Raw genomic sequence first — 23,364 nt, forward strand, 5'->3', positions numbered from 1 at the left:
CACCTCCTGGGTCTGCCCGTCCACCTGGCCCTGACAGTAAGATCAGGCCATGGATCCCGCTGCAGCACTAGCAGCCGTACAGGAGGAACTCCAACGCCAACGTGAGACTCAGACCCGCATGCTGCAATTCATGTCTTCTGTGGACGCCCGCCTGAACACGCTACAAGAGGCAGTTACGTCTTCAGCATCCCGGGCTTCCACTAGTCAGTCCACGGCTCCAGCTCCCGTGGCGACATCTTCAGATACTTCCAGACTTCGTTTGGCCTCACCACCCCGGTACGCCGGAGACCCCAAGACCTGCAGGGGATTCTTAAACCAATGCTCCCTTCATTTCACGCAGCTGCCGCATTTGTTTGCCTCCGATCAAGCCAAGGTCGCCTTCATCATGTCCCATCTAGAGGGTGAGGCACTGGCATGGATGAACCCCTTGTGGGAGAAGGGGGATCCTGTGACCACGAACATCCAGGAGTTCCTGCAGGCATTCCGTGGCACCTTTGATGAGCCCGGACGCGCCTCCGCGTCCGCTTCGTCTCTTCTCCGGTTACGTCAGGGGACTCTGACGGTGGGCCAATACGCCATCCGGTTTCGCACCTTGGCTTCGGAACTCGGGTGGAACAACGAGGCCCTAACCGCCGCCTTCTGGGAAGGACTCTCGGGGCGAATTAAAGACGAGCTGGCGGGTCGTGACGTACCGACCACCCTGGATGCCCTGATCACCCTAGCGACTCGAGTGGACATTCGTTTTCAGGAGCGATCCAAGGAAGTGTCCCGTGAGAGACGTTCGGTACGGCATTCCTCTCCTCCGCAGAAGCCCGCCGTACTTCAGTCATCGACAGCTGGGCTTCCCATTCACGAGCCCATGCAGATCGACAGAGTGCGGCAGTCTGAACTACGTCGAGCTGAGTGGCTCGCCAAGGGCCTCTGCTTTTACTGCGGAGAGGACACACACCTGCTACGCTCCTGTCCAGAGAGGCCGGGAAACTCCAAAGCCTAGGGTTGGTAGGAGAGGCCACCCTAGGTGCTGGGACTCTCTCAGACCCGGTTACGTGAACTGTGCAAGTGACAACGGGAGAGACGCGGTTCACGGCTGAGGCATACCTCGATTCCGGGGCAGCAGGCAATTTCATCCAGCAGGCCACGGTGGACAAGTACCAGGTGCCTGTTACTCCACTCGACAAGCCCCTCGTGATTGCCTCTGTGGATGGGAGACCCCTCTCTGACACCATCTCCTGGATCACCAAGCCGGTGGAACTGCGTATCGGTGCCCTGCACACCGAGAACATCGCTTTCTACGTCCTCCCACACATGTCCCATCAGATCCTGCTGGGACTTCCCTGGTTACGGACACACGAACCGTCAGTCAGCTGGGGCACTGGCGAAATCACCCGATGGGGCTCTTCGTGCCATGAGAAGTGCCTGAAGACTATACAACCCATCCGACGACCTCCGGTTCCAGAGAACCTACCGGGGCTGCCCTCGGCCTATTGGTCCTTTGCAGACGTCTTTGATAAAAAGGAATCCGAGGTACTTCCGCCACATCGTCCTTACGATTGTGCCATCGACCTGCTCCCTGGAACAACACCACCTCGAGGACGGATATATCCATTGTCTCCAGCCGAAACAAGGGCCATGTCTACTTACATCACAGAGAGCCTGGCAAGGGGATTCATTCGGAGATCCTCCTCTCCTGCTGGAGCAGGTTTCTTCTTCGTCAAGAAGAAAGAGGGCGACTTACGCCCATGCATAGACTACCGGGGTTTGAATCAAATCACCGTAAAAAACAAGTACCCTCTGCCGCTCATCCCCGAATTGTTTGACCGGCTTAGAGGAGCTCGTGTGTTCACCAAGCTGGATCTTCGGGGTGCTTACAATCTGGTACGCATCCGCTCTGGGGACGAATGGAAGACCGCGTTCAATACGCGCGATGGGCACTATGAATACTGCGTGATGCCCTTCGGCCTGTGTAACGCCTCAGCCGTCTTTCAAGAACTGGTGAACGACGTTTTCCGGGACCTTCTTTACGTCTGTGTAGTAGTGTATCTGGATGACATCCTTGTCTTCTCACCGGACCTCCAGACCCACAGAGAGAACGTACAACTGGTTCTACAAAGACTGAGAGAGAATCGCCTGTACGCCAAGTACGAGAAGTGTGTCTTTGAGCAGTCTTCTCTCCCCTTCCTGGGGTACATCATCTCTGATACTGGACTGCAGATGGATCCAAAGAAGGTCTCCTCCATTCTCAACTGGCCTCCTCCTTCTGGACTGAAGGCAATCCAACGCTTCCTGGGATTCGCCAACTACTACCGCCAGTTCATCCCTCACTTCTCTGCTCTGACTGCTCCTCTCTCCGCTTTGACCAGGAAAGAGGCTAATCCCAAGGACTGGTCCCCGGCGGCCGACGCCGCGTTTGGCTCTCTGAAGCGGGCATTTGCCTCCTCTCCTGTATTCCACCGTCCGGAGTTAAACCGCCAGTTCACCCTGGAGGTGGATGCCTCCTCCTCAGGAGCCGGAGCAGTGCTCATGCAGAAGTCCTCCTCCGGGAAGATGGTGACTTGCGGATTCTTCTCCAAGAGCTTCTCAGCGACTGAACCCACGGCAAGCCAGGTGGTCCTTATTCTTTGCCAGGTTTGATTTCCAGCTCCATTTCCGACCCGCGGACAAGAATGTACGCGCTGATGCCTTGTCCAGGTCTTTCATGCCCATGGAGCAGGAGGAAGAGACTACCCAACCCATCATCTGTCCTAGCAAAATCATTCCGGTGGCCCCTGTCACCCTGGCCCAGATACCGCCCGGGAAGACCTATGTCTCTGAGACAGACAGGCAAAAAGTGTTACACTGGGGTCATGCCTCGAAAACAGCCGGTCATGCTGGTCAGAAGAGAACTTGGAGTGCGATTGTACGTCACTACTGGTGGCCATCCCTTCGCACGGACGTCGCTGCTTTTGTCTCTGCCTGCTCCTCTTGTGCCAGGAACAAGACGCCCAAACACCTGCCATATGGCCGTCTTCTGCCTCTGCCGATACCCTCAGTTCCGTGGCAACACATAGCGATGGACTTTATTACGGACTTGCCATTGTCCTCCGGGCACACAGTCATATGGGTCGTGGTGGATCGGTTCTCTAAAATGGCTCATTTCTTCCCTATGGCAGGACTGCCCTCTGCTCAAGAACTCGCGGATGCCTATATACATCACATCTTCCGCTTGCATGGCTTTCCATTACACATCGTATCCGACAGAGGAACTCAGTTCACCTCCCGCTTCTGGAGGGCTCTCTGCAAACATCTGGGAGTGACTCTGGACTTTTCATCTGCATACCATCCTCAGTCTAATGGCCAAGTGGAGAGGGTCAATCAAATCTTGACCTCTTTTTTACGTCACTATGTCAACGCCCATCACGACGACTGGTCCACGCTTCTTCCTTGGGCTGAATTCTCCCATAACCACCACATCAGTGAGTCGTCCTCCAGCTCTCCCTTCCATGTCGTTTACGGACTCCAGCCCTCCGTCCCATTGCCGGTATCCCCTTCTTCGGATGTCCCTGCTGCTGATACTGTAGCCCGTGACTTTGCAACCATTTGGGACTCTGTCAAGGCGTCCCTTGGGCGTGCTTCCCTACGGATGAAACGACACGCAGACAAGAGACGTCTGGACCCTCCGTGTTTCTCTCCTGGAGATCTCGTCTGGCTTGCTTCCAAGTACGTCCGCTTGAAGATACCATCATACAAGCTGGGTCCTCGCTACATCGGGCCGTTTAAAGTCCTCAACAAGATCAATGAGGTCTCCTACAAGCTACAGCTCCCGGCCACGATGAGGATACCCAACTCATTCCACGTCTCCCTGCTCAAGCCGGTTGTCCTTGGTCCCTTCTCCGCTGCTGCCAGTCCGGCTCCTCCACCTATTGCCGATGACGACATCTATGCGGTAAGGGATATCGTGGCCATGAAGACCGTACGGGGTCGACAGTTCTTCCTGGTGGACTGGGAGGGGTATGGTCCTGAGGATAGGTCCTGGGAGCCCAGGGAGAACGTAGGCACTCCTCTGATCCGTGCCTTCATGTCCCGGTTGCGGGGAGCAGGGCGTGGGGGGGGGGGTACTGTCACGCTCCCCGGGTCCTCGGCTCCCCTCCCCGGGTCCTCTGCTCCGCTCCCCGGGTCCTCAGCTCCGCTCCCCGGCTCACCTGCCACGCTCCCCGCTCTCCAGCCTCCGGTGCCCGTCCTTCCCAGGATCCCTGGTCTCCGATCCCGGCGCCCGACGGCTTCCCAGGTCCTGGCCGGCTCCCCTGCATCCTCCTCTCAGCTTCCTTCCCTGGCTTCTGGCACCCGGGCCGCGCGCATGCGCATTAGGGCGCGCGCGCGGTCACTGACCCTTTCTTAAAGGGCCAGCGTCCATTAACAGGAAATGATGCAAAACAGGTACAGGGTATAAAGGGGTTTATTGTCCAAGGGGGCGGGGCCTGATCTTCGTGTTTCCTAAGCTAGGAGTCAGGTCTCCTGGTGTTTTTGTGATATACTCACCTATCTCTCTTGTAGAGCCGTGCCTGCCTCGCCATCCGGTCCTGACCGAATCCCGAACCCCGAACGCTGTCCATCTGCCATCCTGACAGTCCCTACCATCTCGGATCCCTGCGGTGACCCGTCATCTCGCTCCAAAGGTTCCGGACCCCGCTTGACATCATCTCGGCTTCCGAACCTGAGCTGCGTCACCCGGACTACCATCAGTGACTCCGTGGTCCCAGGGACTTCTCCGTTATCCTCGTGTGCACGGACTGTTCTGCTGTCTATAGTGCTCCAGCTACCGGACCCCTTACCAACATCTAGGAGTTCGGCCCAGTGGATCCACCTCCTGGGTCTGCCCGTCCACCTGGCCCTGACACATTGTAACAATATTATGAGTGATGCACGGCCACTGGGTATTTGTAAGATAAAAAAGTGCTTTATATTTCGTGTGTTGAACAGACATTTCTTCACCTGGCTGCAATTACTAGAAAATTAAAATCCGTATTGGCACAGTATTCTACACAACGGTGGGGTGTTTGGCACAACGATGGTTGCGGCAGAGCTGCACCTGTTCGATCATGTGTTACTGTTCATGATTTTACCATTCACAGGTGCATAGGCTGACAGCACATTCTGATCTGTACAGAAATCCCCTACAGATCTACTTAACCCTTTACTTGTTATTTTTTTTTAGTTCTAACCATAAGGTTTTCTTTAACAAATCATTTACTTTTATTAAGTTTCTATTAAATAACCTCCTGTTATGGTCCTGGTCCTGCTGGATTATTAAATATGGTCACGGAAAAATACACTACCTGACTAAAAGTATATAGAGATCCTTGCTATGTATAGAAATCAGAGTTTTCAGACACCCCTTTGCAAACAGATGCATTAAATCTAGCACAGCTATAGACGAACATTCGTAATGAAGAGCTCAGTGACACATTGCACCTTGAATTGATCAATCATCAGTTTGGTAAATTTCTGATCTGCTAAATCAGCACACGTCAGCTGTGTCATCACGTCATGTCTACGAGTAACAATCGTTCAGCCATAAAACCACACAAACTCAGAGTCAAAATTAGAGTTGGCTTGGGAAGGGTGCTCATTCATTAGGGCCTACCACTGAGCTCCTGTAGAGCAACAGTAGACAGAGTGAAGGAACTGCACAACTAAAGGCAGCAGGACATGCTTCAAATAGGATTTATTGGGGGCGTGGCCTAATGATGGACGACACAGGATGTATCTTTTAATTGCTGCTGTATCTCTAACCTCAAAAGCGACGTAGAAGAAGATAAAACTCATCCATTTCTGGTAAAAAAGAAGTATAAAAGCTTCAGGAAGACATGAGGAGCCTTTAGAGACTAAATTTGACAGATTTCACATCAAAATAGTTGTAACCCAGGTCTCCTTAAGCTGTAAGTGGCGCATGGAGGTGCCTCGGTGACAGGACAATTATTCTACTACTAAGCACCAGAGAAGATAATTTCTCACAAAATAATTTAATATTCTTTATCTGCTTTTATCAATAATCTAAATTATCCCACAATTAATGGATAATCTCCTCCTCACACTGCTGAATAACATCCCTCTGAGACAGCAAACTGCTTCTATGTAGTGAGGGAGCCATCTAGTTGTCATGGGGACAAGAGACTTGGGGCAATTCTGACTTGGTACAAGAGAATTATTTAAAGCTGAAATTGACAGTGTTGAATTCCTGTCAGTGGTGCCTATGAACCCTGTTTAACTCTGATCTATGACAGGATAACTGCCCTGACAGAAAGCATTCTTGACAGCTTTTTGGAGAAATTGTTCTGATTAAAACGAACTACACTTGATAAGAAGAGACCCTAATAAATATATTAAGACCATAATTGATAATATCTGTGCAAATTCACAGGATAAATCGGCGGCTGAAATCAGTGGTGCAAACAACTGTAGCCAGCCTGACAGACTTATATGCAGTTTACATATCAGAGATCTTCTATAGCCTCAGTTGTGACACTTCTGACCGCAATACTAAAACCTGGTCTGACTTGTTTTGACACTTGGCAGAAAGGGAGCCCTTTACTGAATGATTCTAGGCATACCCTATGAAAAATTAAGCTGGTACAACGTAATTATTATTATTATTATTGTTATTATTATTGCCTGTGTAAACTGCATAGGTGAATACCAGTGCAACTTTAATATAAACCCTTGCATGTCAGTCACTTCTGAACATCTGACAACCTAAACTAAGTGTGGTCCAACTAATCTCAATACTCAAGGGAGAGAGGACTCTCCCCTGCATAATTCCAGACATCGTTCAAGAAAAGTAAAGCTGGCACAAAAAAGTTATTGAGACTAAAACATTGCGGGATTGCTGACAGTGGTAATGGATAGTAAAGCTCTCTAGACATCAAAGAGATATAATAGATTAGGCAAACTAGTTATACACCAAGTTTAAAAACTATAATTAATCTCTTAAGTGACCTACTATATAATATTAATATTCCTGAAACAAAATGTCTCAAAAAGATAACAGAAAAGGAAAAGAGGAAAATACTTCGACTACATCAACAAACACCAAAGAGGCACCAACTAACACAACAAATATTTCACCTGGGAATCCAAGCTCTGGAGCAATTCCCAAAATAATTAAAAACAAACGCCAACAAGGGAAGAAAAGAGGCTCAAGACAAAAAGAAAAGGATGCGTCAAAAAACAGAGATACTGACTGGGATGCTTGGGCCATGGATTCAGATTCAGATTCTGGAAATGAACTTTCTTCTTCACTCAACAGTCCAGATAAACAAAGAGCACGCTTGGATGTCGAAAATAACCCACCTGATACCTCACCGATGGACTTAGGAGCTGTAAAAGAAAATGTTATTTTATCACAAGATATACTCTCACTCCAAAAATTCATTTCGGACTCACTTTCTAATTTCAGAATGTCAATTCAGGCGGACTTAGAACCACGGATCAACGAAATGAGATCAACTTTCAATTCTATGTCCACAAGAATTAAAAAAACAGAAACTGAAGTCGATTCATTGAAAAAAGATACCAAAGTGGTTGCTATAGAGCAATTGAAAATGAAAGAAGAAATCAGAATTTTGAAACAAAAACTAACTGACCAAGAAGACAGGAATCGCAGGAATAATTTTAAGGTTAGAGGCATTCCTGAAAATGTCAAAAATAACGAACTTTTGCAATATATCCAGAAACTACTGAAAACAACCTTGCCTAACATGTCAGAATTGGATTTGACTGTAGATAGGGTTCATGGGCTACCTAGACCAAAATTTATATCACAAGACACTCCGAGGGATACCATTCTCAGGATACATTTCTATAAAACGAAAGAAAAACTATTTGAATACCTAAGACTTCACAAGAGTCTTCCTTCACCCTACAAGAATTTAAAGATTTTTTTGGATTTATCTAAAGAAACCATTCTACAGAGGAAAAGTCTCAATAGTATCACTCAACTACTTAGACAGAACAACATATCATATAGATGGGGATTTCCTACAAAGATCCTAATCCATCATCAAGGAAAGACTTTGTCTATCATCTCTGCGAAAGAAGGCGAGAAGATGCTGAAGGATCTTGGACTCGTTACAACTTGATTTATTATTTCTTCTCTAGGCTCATCAATTTAGTTGGACAATATTTATAGTCCACCACCTGGATTTGGATATCCACTCATAAAAGAGGTTGGAGTAAGACATTGGCTGTTGAACTTTACTCCCATCAGGAGTGATCCTTGAAATGGGTTTCATTTCATTTCCATATCAAAATCCTCCAGGAAGACTTTGGGACTTATGTTATACAGTTATGTTTTTCTTGTTTGTATTACTTGTGTTTAACCTTTTTCTTTCCATACAGGAACAAAATAATAGTCAAGTTATATGTTTATACGAATCTAATCTTTGGTTACCCCACACAACATTCGGAATAACCACCTTTTTCAATACTATTGCTAATGACACTTAATCTCTTGACATATAATGTCAGGGGACTAAACAGTCCAAGGAAGAGATTTGCGGTATGGAAATTCCTGAATGAATCAAAGGCGGATGTTGTAGGTCTCCAAGAGACAAAATTTAAAAAGTCCAAACCGCCTTCATTCAACCATAGACGTTTTCCCCACAAATAGACTTCCTCAAATGAAAAAAAAAAGGCTGGTGTGGCTATTCTAATTAGAGATTCTGTAACCTTTGAACTTATTACTGAGGTATCTGATAATGCAGGTAGGTATTGCATAATAGTGTGCAGAAACACAATATATACATTTGTTAATGTATACGCACCAAATAGAGGCCAGATACACTTCCTTAATAAGTTGATGACTATTGTCAGAGAAGTTCAGAAGGGGGATTTGATTCTTTTTGGTGATTTTAATATGGTACCAAATGGTATGCTAGATTCAACATCTAAAACAAGATATCTTTTACCTACATTAGATAATTGGCTTGAAGACGAAGAATTGTTTGATATGTTCAGGTGCTTAAATACGAGTTCAAGAGAGTATACGTATTATTCTGACTCCCATAAGACTTTTTCAAGAATAGACTTGGTTCTAACTACATTATTTACAATAAATACATTTAAATCTGTAAGCATAGGTCAAAGAACCTGGTCTGACCATTCCCCTGTAAATTTTCAGATAGGTTCTGGAAAATTAGATAATAGTGATAGAATATGGAGGTGCAATTCGTATTTGCTTAGAAACCCAAAACATACTGCAGTAATTGAAGAAGCCCTTAAAAATTATTTCAAGGAAAATGACACAAACGACATCTCAATTAGCTCTCTTTGGAACGCACATAAAGCGGTCATAAGAGGGATAATGATACAAATAAACAGTAAAGATAAAAAGCAAAAATTGAAGAAATTCAAAGAAATTTCAGACAAAATTAGGGAAGCTGAACACATACAAATAATAAACCCATCAGATGCAAATCAGTCCCACATTCTGAATCTGAGAATAGAACTAAATTCTTTACTAACCCAAGAGTACAACAAAGTGACGTTAATAAACAAAACAAATTTTTACCATTCTAATAATAGACCCACAAAATTAATGATGAAAAGAATTAGGCAACAAAGAGTTAAAAGTAGAATACCAGCAATTAAAAATAAAGACATTATCCTCTGTAAACATCCTAAAGATATTGCAAATTCCTTCGCCAGATACTACCACGATTTATATAACTTGAAAGATAACGAAAACCTAATACAACGCACTGAAAAATCAATAAAGGATTTTCTAGATAAAATTGACCTTCCCAAAATTTCAAATAATGATTTAAAATCTTTAAATAAGCTATATACAAAAGAAGAAGTTTTATTAGTCATCAAACAGCTTAAATTAGAGAAATCACCAGGTCCCGACGGGCTAAATAATGAATATTATAAAACATTTGGAGATATATTATCCCCATATCTGACCAGATTAATTAACTACTTATCTACAGAAGGACATATCCCAGAAGAGATGCTTACAGCTAATATTACTATTATCCCAAAAAATAAAAGTGATCCTCTAGACATGTCAAATTATAGGCCGATATCTTTGATTGACACAGATATGAAGTTAATCTCTAAGCTTATTGCAAACCGGCTTCAGAAAATTCTCCCTAATTTGATCCACTTGGATCAGGTGGGGTTTATTAAAGACAGGCAGTTATCTGATGCGACGCGTAACATTTTGAACCTTGTGGATCTGGTTGAGAAAAATCAGGAGCCTTCTTTGCTCCTTTCATTGGATGCAGAGAAGGCTTTCGATAGGATCCATTGGGGTTACATGATAGCAACCTTGAAAAAATTTGGATTTAATGGTCAGATATTAAAATTAATATTAGAAATTTATTCCCAACCCACTGCAAAAATCTACGTCAATAACTTCCTCTCTAGTAATTTTTCTATAAGCAATGGAACCAGACAGGGCTGCCCACTCTCTCCTTTATTATTTGCCTTAATGATGGAACCCCTAGCTGAAAAAATTAGAGTAAGAGAAAATATAAAAGGTATTTCCATTTCCACAAATCACAAACAGTATAAAATCACACTATATGCTGACAATGTAATTCTTAGTATAACCGACCCACTAGAGTCACTTAGAAATACAATTAATATTCTGGATGATTTCTCAGCCGTATCATATTATAAAATCAATTATTCTAAGTCCCAAATTTTGGGTTATAACATAGACCCTGATTTAAAAGATTGTATTCAGAAGGAATTTGCCTTCAAGTGGGAAACTGAAAAATTGAAAGTTTAGGGATATACATTACAAACCCAACCAAAAAAATTGTATCTATGAACATTACCCCATTATTAAACAACATCCAAAATGAATTGAAAAATTTAAAGATGACTGAAGTTTCATGGATGGGAAAGGTCATATCATATAAATCTATTATTTTGCCGAAAATTCTATACCTATTCCGATGTTTAACAACAACAATTCCTAAGCACTGGATCCAGAAACTACAATCTCAGTTATCACTATTCATCTGGCAAAATAAAAAACCTAGAATTTCCCAAAACATTTTATGTAAACATAAGAGGAATGGAGGCCTAGGTTTACCGAATATTTTCGCTTATTATTTAACTAGTCTCATTAAACAGACCCAAAATAGTCTAATTACCAAATTTAAAAATAGTTGGGTACATATAGAAAAACATTATAATCGAAACATTCCCAAATCAGATATCATTTTGGCCCAACTTTTAAACACACAAAAAACATTAACTAAATTTCAAACAAGTAAAGCAGAACTATTGGCATGGAAATCCCTATTAAAAACATTGATGAAAGATAATGTACCTTTGGAGTATATTAAATGTTGCCCAATTGAAACAATACAAATTCTGACTCCCAAAATGAACATAATAAAATGGAAACAATACAACATAAACAATTTTCTCGACCTAATAGAAAATAACAAAATCTTGCCCTTCAAAAACATACAAAGTAAATTCAACATCCCAAATAAAGAGAAAAAAATTTGGTATCGTATAGAAAATTTTCTTACAAACAAAAAACCTAGATTTCAGCTTCCTAAACCCCTAATAAATTTATTGAATAATCCATTAAACCAAATTATTTGGAAAACCAGTAATATATATTCCTTGCTAAATGAAGATTATGAATTTGAGAAAAAGCTAAACCTAAATAATTGGGAGAAAGATTTGCACAAGGAATTCCCTATAAGTACATGGAAACAAGCTCTGTAAACAACTTATGCAACTGCAACCTGTGCTTCTCTTCAGGAGACATATTATAAAGTGTATTCCAGATGGTACTATACCCCTCTAAAGTTGTGCAAGTTTTCTGCTGAAAACTCACCACTATGTTGGAGAGGTTGCGGGAAAAATGGATCCTTTATCCACATTTTCTGGGGATGTCCTTTACTTAAACCCTTATGGAAGAAAGTCAGAGACCTCTTAAAGCAATTGACTACAAAAGATATAAATCTTACTCCAGAATTGGTTATTCTTTCCATAGGGTTAGAAGAATATGAGAAAAAGTATAGATACATTGTCTGTCACATTTTCTTAGGTATTAAGAATTTATTAGCAGCCAACTGGAGAGAAGAAAGAATCCCATCTATTTCAGAAGTTACGGACAGGGTTTCAGCTCATAATTTATATGAGTATAATATTGCGTTAAAAGAAAAAAAACTATCAAAGATATAAAATAAGATGGTCTCTTTGGTCCCAGAAATACATGCCAAACCTTGTTTTGAATTAGTTCCTTGACATTATCTAAATAATATAAATGTAATATGTTATTTTCCGAATGCGTTTATATACTGTGCTAAATGAATATGAGTTTATAATCTTGCTTGACTTTGAAATTTAACGAATTACCTCAACGTCTTCCTCCTTCCCTTTCTCCTCCCCCTTTATATTCCCTAACTCCTTCCATTCCCACTTCCCCTCCAATACCCCTTCCCATCCACTTTTAGCCTACCCTTTCTTCCCCTCCTCTTCCCCTTCTTTGTTATTTCAACAATATTTTTAAGAATGCATTTTAAATACTTCAATTACCCCCTCCTCTGTTATTGTAAACCCCTTAAAATTTAATAAAGTATACAAATAGGATTTATTGACAGTATTTCATATCAATTGGTTACAATGCAGTAAGCACAGTATTATGTAACATTTCAGGTGAAAATCCGTTCATCAAACGTATAGGCTATGTTCACTGTATATACTGTAAGTCATGGAGATCCAGGATGCAGGGTGGGATTCCCCAAACAATGACAACCAGAATCCAGCAAGGGACATGGATCCTTGGTAAAGTAATACCGTGCTTACTGAGTAATTCCCAATTGATGTTTGAAGCATCCAAGTGCCTTTCGACATACACCATGTCAAGTCTTAAAAGCAGTGAGCACGTGTTATCTGGAGTAATAATAATTCACATTTCTCAATGTGGCGATGAAGGTTTTAGAAATTTAGACCGATTTTTTGTTTCAGCCCCTATAAGGAAGGGTCACTTTAATGCTGTGGCAGACAAAGATATTTTAGATAGCATCTTCCACCTTTCTTGCAACAGCTATTACTGTATAAGCGGAACCAAAGTTGTCTAGCAGCCGCTAATTCTTGCTCCTGGTAAAACACAACTGATTATGGTGAAATTGGGTAAGAGAACTGTAAGAAAAAAAATGACTTGGGGTCCTCCCTAATTTTCATAACCATCACAGTCGCAGCAGCAGCTACAGGCTGCAACCCGCAGCTGTAAGCTGTCTCTTGGCTGGTTTTGAAAATTAGATGGGATCCCATGATAATTTTTTATTTTTTTGGAAAAATAATTTAAAAAAACGGCTTTTGGTCCCCCACCCATTTTTTCAACCAGCCTAGGGAGAGCAGACAACTGGGGGCTGACATTATTATGGTGGGAACAGCCAAGGTTATTTGGCCCTTCCCAGAATAAAAAGAGCAGCCCTCAGCCACCCCAGCTAGAAGTGGAGCATCTATTAGATGTGCCAAACCAATAAATACATTTTTAATTCTTTGTATAGAATCCTTTGCAGGCAATGACTGCCAGAAGTCTGGATGCCATGGACGTCACTAAACATTGGGTTTTCTCCTTTGAAATGCTATGCCAGGCCTTTACTTCAGTTGACCTCAGTTGTTGCTTGTTTGTGGGTCTTTTTGCCTTACGTTTTGCCTTAAGTACGTGAAATACATGCTTGATGAGGTTCAGATCTGGTGATTGACATGACCATTGCAAAATATTCCAATTCTTTGCCTTAAAGAACTCCTGGGTTGCTCTTGCAGTATGTTTTAGGTCATTGTCCAATCAACCTTTTCACATTTGGTAGAATCTGAGCAGAAAGTAAAGCCCTATGCACTTCAGAATTCATCCAGCTGCTTGCCTTCAGTCATATAATCAATAAACACTAGTGAACCAGTGCCACTAGAAGCCATGCATGCTCATGCCATCACACTGCCCCCACCATGTTTTACAGAGGATGTGGTATGCTTTGGATCATGAGCTGTTGAAAGACTTCTCCATACTTTCTTCTTCCCATCATTCTGGTACAGGTTGTTCTTAGTTTCATCTGTCTGTGCAATGCTTTTCCAGAACTGGGCTGGCTTCTTAGATGCTTTTTGACAAAATCTAATCTGGCCTTTTTATTTTTAAGGCTATTAATGGTTTGAACCTTGTGTTGACCCCTTTGTATTTGCTCTCATGCAGTCTTCTCTTTATGGTAGACTTAGATAATGAAGCACGCACGTCCTGGAGAGGGTTCTTCACTTGGGTGGATGCAGTGAATTGGTTTTCCTTCCCTAAGGAAAGAATTCTGTGATCATCCACCACTATTATCTGCCTTGGACATCCACACCTGTTTGAGTTCCCAAGTTCTCCAGTGTGCTCATTTTGTTCCAAAATTTACCAAACTCTTGATTTGGCCATCCCTAGCATTACTGCTATCTCTCTGATGGATTTTTTCTTTGTTTTTCATCCCAGTGATGGTCTGTTTTTCCTCCATTGAGAGGTCCTTTGACTGCATGTAGTTCACAAAAACAGCTTCCAAATGCATAGGTCACACCTGGAATCAGCTCCAGACCTTTTTCCTGCTAAATTGATGATGAATTAATGAGGGAATAGCCTATGCAGCCTACTAAAGAGCTTTTGAGACAATTGTCCAATTACTTTTGGTCCCTTGAAAAAGAGGCAGCTACAAGTTAAAGAGCAGTAATTCCTAAACCCTTACCCCAATTAGGATGTGAATACCCTCAAACTAAAGCTGAGAATATGCACTTAAAAGCGCATATCAATTACATAACTGTATATTGAATATGTTTTGGTAAACATGTAAAATGCCAAAATTTGTGACACTGTCCAAATATTTCTGGACCTAACTGTATATGGAGGTTCCACAACGTTCCTCAAAAGAAAACTTGAAAGACATAAAAAGAGAAAATTAGTAAAGAAATAAAAACAAGAGACACCCTCCTTTTCCAATTTATTTCCCTGCAAAATCCTTAATCCAGGTCCACCTTAATCCATATTGAGGTCCCACGACATTTCCAGGCACAGTGTACAAGCCAATGAAGGACAGAATGTTTCCCAATGACTTGTACAGCAGTTCATTGCCCCCGGCGAGTCTCACACAAAGTAGCGTGCGAGCCAGTTGCTGTGACCTGTGGTGACATCATGAGATCACCAAAGTTCATTGCTGCAGGCTCTCGCGATACTTCATGCAAAAACCATGGCATTGAACTGAGTTGAACTCATGACATCACTGTTCATCACTGCCCACGGTGGGTCACATGCTACTGTGTGACCCACATTCTGTGATCTGCTGTGACATCATGAGATCACCACAGGTCACTGCCATGGTTCTCACACCACAGTATCTGCAGTGGCTGCTGTCCCAGTCAATGGGGAACATTCTGTTCTTCATTGGCTGGGACACTGAGTCTGGGAGCGTCGTGGGACCTCGATATGGATTATGGCGGACCTCGATTAGGGATTTTGCAGGTAAATAAATTCATGAATGAGGGTGTATAGCATCGGATGCCAGAGAATTGGATGTTATATGCTAATGACTCTCAGCCCACCCTCTGCTGCGAGTGTGATCCAAGTGTCATTCTACTGTGGTCCAATTCTCTTGCATGTGAAAATTGTAGTACAGGTGAGGAGAAGGAGGAGAGATTAATTTCTCCATCTTTTCCATTATCTGTCTCTGCGTATATTACACTGTACTCGGATGACATCAGTGCAGTCCAATGTTTCGCATGCACCCATAGACTTGTATGAGTGCGCGCTATCCGGATATATGTTGCAAATTGCATCATGTCGTGATTTTTGTCTCATGCCGATTCGGCACAAGAAAAAAAATTGCAGATCTGCTCTGACTCACTGAATAACATTTTTTTCACATTGCACTCGTCTGATTCATATGCTTGTGTGAGCGAGGCCAAAAAATTATATGGTTAAAAAAATTGTCTGATAATTCTGTGCACAGTGTGTGTTTAGTACATTATCCAAGACATAATGGATTTTTGGAGCGCTCCTGTAACACAGCACTTCTTCCCTGCCTAGACATGCAATACTACTATGAAACACATAAAAACTGAGATATAAAGCACACAAAAATCGACCGTTTTATGTGAGCCCAACCGCTGACGCCAAGGTGACCTCTTACCGCTGGGTGTTTGCTTACTCTAATGCCTCTCTTTAGATTAAAAAAACGCCTCCAATTTATGGGCGGACATGAACTTACAAATAAAGAATTAAAATCACCTAAGGCTGTGTCCGCACTTTGCGTTTTCAACTGCGTTTCCGCAGCGTTTTGAGCAGCAGCCTTTTTATGCCAAAAGGCATGCGTTTTGGTTTTCCATAATAGTGAATGGAAAAAGCTGAAATTCCTTCCGCACTTTGCGTTTATAAACGCTGTGTTTAATTTGCATAATTTGTGGCAAAAAACATGCGTTCAAAGAAGCAGTATGTCAATTGTTTTTGCCATTTGGGCTGCGTTTTGCTAACATTGAAGTCAATGAGAAGTAGCAAAAAGCAACCAACATGAAAATTCCAGCGTTTTACCTGCTTTTTAGCTGCAGAAACACTGTTTTTTGGATTAACAAAACGCATGCTTTTATGACATAAAAAAATTGAATAATATGTCCCTTTACACACACACATAGTCCGACAATTATCTTAATGAAAAATGTAAATTTATTGCTATAATACCGCTAAATAGTATTAAATCGCTAATATTATTTGAAATATAAATTTTTTCGTTATTATTTCATTAATTAAATATGTTTTCCTTTTTTTCCTTTTTTTCATTGTGTTTGACTGTTTAAACTTTATTTAGCAGTGTCTTTATGTTCAAAACGCATCTTTCAAAACGCAATGGAAAAGCATGTAAAAAGCGCTAAAAAAGCGGCTAAAACGCGGTAAATACGCATGCGTTTTTAGCGCTAATTTGTGGTCAAAAGCAACTTTGGCAAAATCAATTACTGCCAGAGGGTGCGTTTAGAACTGCAAGTAGGACGACGCAAAGTGCGGACACAGCCTAAAGGGGGCTTTACACGCTATGATATTGTTAATGTTTTGTCGTCGGGGTCAAGTTGTTAGGGACGCACATCAGGCGTCATTAACGATATCGCAGCGTGTGACACTGACCAGCGACCTTAAGCGACCTCAAAAATGGTGAAAATCGTTCACCATGGAGAGGTCGTCCCAAACTCAAAAAAGGTTGTTTATCCAGGTGGTTCATCGCTCATGCGGCAGCACACATCGCTATGTGTGACACCGCAGAAGCGAGGAACGTCTCCTTACCTGCCGCTGGCCCCAATGCGGAAGGAAGGAGGTGGGCGGGATGTTACGTCCTGCTCATCTCTGCCCCTTTGCTTTGATTGGCCGGCCGCTTAGTGACGTTGCGGTGACGTCGCTGTGATGCCGAACGTCCCTCCCCCTTGAAGGAGGGATTGTTCGGCTGTCATAGCGCCGCCACCGACCAGGTAAGTATGTGTGACGCTGCCGTTGCGATACTTTTCGCTACGGCAGCGATCACAAATAATCGCATGCGCGACGGGGGTGGGTACTTACATGCTCGCTATCTCTACAAAGTGCTAGCGATATCGCTACCATGTAAAGCCCCCTTAAGGCTGAAGACTAAAAGTGCTCAACCAGAAGGCATGACCCTGTAATCTAAGAAAAAAACTGATGGCACATCCCTACCTTTCTAATGTGAACATGTGCATATTGAGCATGAAACTTAGTAACAAAAAATAGACAGTTGCACTCTGTAGTACTAAGATATGTGTAACAATGAAGATTGGAATATAAAGATGCAACACTGCTATGGAAAATATGAAAAAATTAAGATACTTTGTTTTTGTGCACCCATAAATTGTAGGTTTTTTAACCCAAAGAGAGGCAATAGAGTAGGTAGGGACCAACAATAAAAGGTCGCCTTTGCCGTTGGGCTCACAAAAATATGGCCATTTTTGTGTACTGTGTCTCAATTTTTACATGTTTTTCATACCAGTAATGTATGTCTATATTACCATATACATTGTTTCACATATCTTAGCACTACCAGCAGTCTTTTTCTTATGTTCCTGCCTAGCCTGCCCTAATTTAATTTTGCAATGTTTGTTACATCTATATTTAGAATTTTTACTGACTTTTATAATATACATTTTTTTTAACTATTTTGATAGATTTTGAGTACATCCAAAGAAAACCAAATTCTTACTCTGATCTATGTTGTGAAGAATTATAGTGATGCAATAAATGGTACGACAGCTAGCAGCCTGCTGAATTTCCTCTCTGGAGAAGTGGTTGGATACTACCTGGGAGACCCTCCGTCTATCATTGCTGAACGTAAGGAGCATGGCCAATTTACTTTGCAGCTCATCATTTGTCTCCACTATCGTATAAAGTCATGAGACTTAGGCCCTGTACACACTAGAAAACGGAATTTTCTTAAGAAAATTCCGCAGGGTCTGAAAGATTACCGCACCCACGGTAAAAACGCGGCAAACCGCACCCGAAAACCGCCTGCGGTTTGCTGTGGTTTGCCGCGGTTTTACCACTGTATTGTTCGCGGTATTGCCGCGGTTTTGCCGCGTGCGGATTGGTACATGTGGTTTAATGCATTCAATGCAATAAAGCACATTGAAAAAAAAAAAAAAAGTAATTTCCTTCTGAGATAGATAGTACAGTAGATAGATAAATAGATAAATAGACAGATAGAAGAGTAGATAGAGGGATAGATAGAAAGAGTCCCTGTGAGCACACGCTGCATTTCTCCCGAGCGGTAATGTGTGTTCACATTACCGGCCGTGGGAAATGACCTGTGGTTACCTCTGCTGTCTCGTTGCGAGGCTGCATTCAGTATTGTGTCAGTCGCGGCTGGATGCAAGCATCGCAGGACGTGGCTTATGCCGAAGCTGTGTGTTTGGGAGGGGTTAATAAAGGGGTGAAACGGGCTTTTTTGTGTTTTATTTAAAATAAAGGATTTTTCGGTGTGTGTGTTTTTTTCACTTTACTTACGGGTTGATCATGTCAGCTGTCATATAGACGCTGCCATGATCAAGCCTGAACTTAGTGGCGGCGATCCACCGTCATTAACTCCTTATAGTACCCTGATTGCCACCGCATCACGGCGACAGGAAGAGCCGGGGACACTCCGGTACTGCCGCATATTGGATGCGACAGTTCCGGGGCAGCTGCGGGCTGATATTCTCGGCTGCGGGAGGAGGGGGGACATTAACCCTGGCCCTCGCCCTCCCCAGCCTGAGAATACCGGGCCGCCGCTATGTGTTTACTTCGGCTGGAAGGTAAAAATACGGTGGAGCCCATGTGTTTTTTTTCTATATGTCCGTTTGATTTGTATGTGTATTCTATATGTCTGTGTGTGAGTGCGATGTGTGTATTCTATGTCTGTGTTTGTGATGTGAGTGTGATATGTGTGTGTTTACTCTCTGCTCCGCTTCCTCTTCCTGTCATAATGACATCACTTCCCTGCAAACTACAGGCAGTGATGAACATTATGTCCCGAAACCGCGAAATACCAGAGGGAATAACGCAGGAAAACGCAATGAACCGCACAGAATTTGCTGCTTGTGTAATTCCCTGCGGGATTTTACGATTACATTGCAGTCAATGGAGTGAAATGCCACAGCGACGTGCGTAAAAGAAGGAACATGCAGCTGTCAAAATCCGCATAGTGCGCACAGCATTTTTTTTCTCCATAGGTTTTGCTGGTGAACCACTGCAGAGATGTTATGAACATAACATGCAGCGAAACATGCAGCAAAACTGCAGGAAATCCGCGGAAAAACCGGCAAGTGCACACAGGGCCTTAGACTTAGGCTGCTTTCACACATCAGTTTTTTGCAATCAGGCACAATCCGGTTTGTGCCTGATGCAACGGATCCGTCTCAGATTGTGTAAAAACTGATGCGACGGATCTGGTAAAAAAACGTATCTGTTTTTTTTTTTTTTTTATGCTGAGAGAGAGAGCCCATCATCATCGCACACGCAGGCACTCCCGCATGCATCATCGCCGCACATACACCGGCACTCCCGCACGCATTATCACCGCAAATACACCGGCACTCCCGCACACAACATCATCGCAAATACACCAGCATTATCACCGCACATGCAGGCACTCCCGCACGCATCATCCACGCACATACACCGGCACTCCCACACGCATCATCACCGCACATACATTGGCACTCTCGCACGCATCATCGCCACACATACACCGGCACTCCCGCACGCATCATCGCCACACATACACCGGCACTCCCGCATGCACCATCACCGCACATACACCGACACTCCCACACACACTATCATCGCACATACACCAGCACTCCCGCACACACCATCATCGCACATACACCAGCACTCCCGCACGCATCATCACCGCACATACACCGGCACTCCCGCACGCACCATCACCGCACATACACCGGCACTACCGCATGCACCATCACCGCACATACACCGGCACTCCTGCATGCATCATCACCGCACACGCAGGCACTCCCGCACACATCATCACCTCAAATACACCGGCACTCCCGCACGCATCATCGCCGCACATACAGCGGCACTCCCACACGCATCATCACCGCACATACACCGGCACTTCCGCACGCATCATCACGCACATACACCAGCACTCCCGCACACACCATCATCGCACACACACCAGCATTATCACCGCACATGCAGGCTCTCCCGCACGCATCAACCACGCACATACACCGGCACTCCCGCACGCATCATCACCGCACATACATTGCCACTCTCGCACGCATCATCGCCACACATACACCGGCACTCCCGCATGCACCATCACCGCACGTACACCGACACTCCCACACACACCATCATCACACATATACCGGCACTCCCGCACGCACCATCACCGCACATACACCGGCACTACCGCATGCACCATCACCGCACATACACCGGCACTCCTGCATGCATCATCACCGCACACGCAGGCACTCCCGCACACATCATCACCGCAAATACACCGGCACTCCCGCACACATCCATATACCGGCACTCCCGCACGCATCATCGCCGCACATACACCGGCACTCCCGCATGCATCATCACCGCACATACAACGGCACTCCCGCATGCATCATCACCGCACACGCAGGCACTCCCGCACGCATCATCACCGAACACGCAGGCACTACAGCCCCCAATATCACCGCACATGCCCCGGCACTACCTCAGTGATGACACCGCTGAGAGCGCGACTCCCTTCAGTTGCTGCGTGGAGCTGATAGAGAGTGGCGGTGTTCTACTGCCGCTCCTGTCAACTTCATGTAGCAGAGCTGAAAGTGTCGTGGGACCTCTGTGGATTACATCGGACCTGGAGGGGTGTTTTGGGATTTTAATAAAATGGTGAAAGAGGGTGTTTTTTTGTCTTTTATTCCAAATAAAGTATTTTTTTGGGTGTATGTGTTTATTTACTTTCACTTACAGGTTAATCATTGGGGGTGTCTTATAGACGCCTGCCATGATTAACCCCTTTTAACCCCGATTGCCACCACACCAGGGCAGTTCGGGATAAGCCGGGTAGAGTCCCGGGACTGTCGCATCTAATGGATGCGGACATTCCGGGCGGCTGCTGGCTTTGATTTTTAGGCTGGGGGGCTCCCCATAACGTGGCGCTCCCCATCCTGGCAATACCAGCCTCCAGCCGTATGGCTTTATCTTGGCTGGTATCAAAATTAGGGGGGACCGCCCGCCGTTTTTTTGTAATTATTTATTTATTTTACTGCAAGATATTGACCCGCCCACCGGCGGCTGTGATTGGTTGCAGTGAGACAACTGTCACTCAGCGTGGGGGCGTGTCTGACTGCAACCAATCATAGGCGCCGGTGGGCGGGGAAAGCAGTGAATACGAGATTGAATAATGGACGGCCGGCATTTGCAAATCAGGAGAAGCCACCAGAGCTTTGTGACAGCCGTGCAGCGCCGCGCCGGTGATCGGTGGGTGGGTAAGAGTGAGTGAATGAGTCAGTGAGTAAGTGAGTGAGTGAGTCAGTGAGTGAGAGAGTTTGAGAGAGAATGAGTGAGTGAATGAGTGATTGATTTTCTGACAAGCAATGAATTTATATCACTTCCGGGCATGCTCAGAAGTAAAAAACCGGATCTGGTACATGCTTCCGGCGTTTCATGCGTGCCACTGGATCCGGCGCGCATAGACTTTCATTATGCACCATGCCGCACAGCACCGCACCCGGCGCTATGGATTTTTTTGCCGCTGTCAAAAAACGTTCCTCTCTGCGTCCTGTGCGGCCGCCGGAGTGCCGATTTTTACCGCAACCGGCAAAAAACGGATTAAATGCAAGTACATGCGGCACAATCCGGCGCTGAGAAAAGTCTATGATGAAAAACCGCACCCGGCGGCAAAAAATAACCAGATGCGTTTTTCACGCAAATCGTCGGATTGTGCCGCACAGCAAAAACCTGATGTGTGAAAGCAGCCTTAGAAGGGGGGGGGGAGCACCAGAGAAATCTCCCGGGATCACCCCTGGCACTTAAGACAAGTGAAGAGAAGAAAAAGAAGTGCCAAATAATGGGGGATCACCAAACAATCAATTTATAGTTAAAAAAAAGGATATATAATTTTATTGGTACAAAACACACACAAATGCAAAAATACAGTCAAATAACTGTGAACAAACTTGTGTTAGGCCTAAAACACACTTCCGCAAAAAAAACATACATGTCTTATGGTCCATTTTTCGGGTCCGTGTTCCGATTTTTTGGGGCGTTGGGGCGTGGTACGTATGACATCCGTGTTGATGGCATATGCTGTCCGTGTGCGCGTGTGGAATGACCATGTGTGCGTGTGGCATGAACGTGTATGTGTACGTGGAATGTCTGTGTTTGTGATGCACAATGTTGTTTATAGATGTCGGCTGACAGTAGACAGAGTTGCGCGATGAGAATGAACTTGGGTGAACTTCACCCGACTTCATTGTCATGCCGCGGCTCTGTCTGTGTCGCGTCCTGATTAGCGGTAACCTGTGCAGGATTCACCGGTGACCGCTAATCCCCTGAGTGACTGAAGTGAGCAGCCCTCTCTCATACTCACCGATCTCCGGTGCGGCGCTGCTCAGCTGTTATTAAAACTCCGGCGACTTTAACTATTTTGAAAAAGCTGGCCGCTCATTAATCAATCTCGTATTCCCTGCTTTCCCTGCCCACAGGCGCCTGTGATTGGTTGCAGTCAGACACGCCCCCCACGCTGAATGACAGCTGTGTCACTGCACCCAATCACAGCAGCCGGTGGGCGTGTCTATACTGTGCAGTAAAATAAATAAATAAATAATTAAAAAAAACCG

General features: G+C 44.3%; 1 protein-coding gene across 1 annotated transcript in view; it reads left to right on the forward strand.

Annotated features, from left to right (window-relative positions):
- Window positions 1-23,364, forward strand: part of KIAA1549L (KIAA1549 like) — a 1,247,838-nt gene that overhangs the window by 423,708 nt on the left and 800,766 nt on the right. Inside the window, 1 exon segment of the mRNA XM_075325616.1 lies at window positions 18,187-18,349. Coding sequence (XP_075181731.1) covers window positions 18,187-18,349 — 163 coding nt within the window.

Source organism: Anomaloglossus baeobatrachus, chromosome 10 (genome assembly GCF_048569485.1).
Source record: "Anomaloglossus baeobatrachus isolate aAnoBae1 chromosome 10, aAnoBae1.hap1, whole genome shotgun sequence".
NCBI classification, from domain to species: Eukaryota; Metazoa; Chordata; class Amphibia; order Anura; family Aromobatidae; genus Anomaloglossus; species Anomaloglossus baeobatrachus.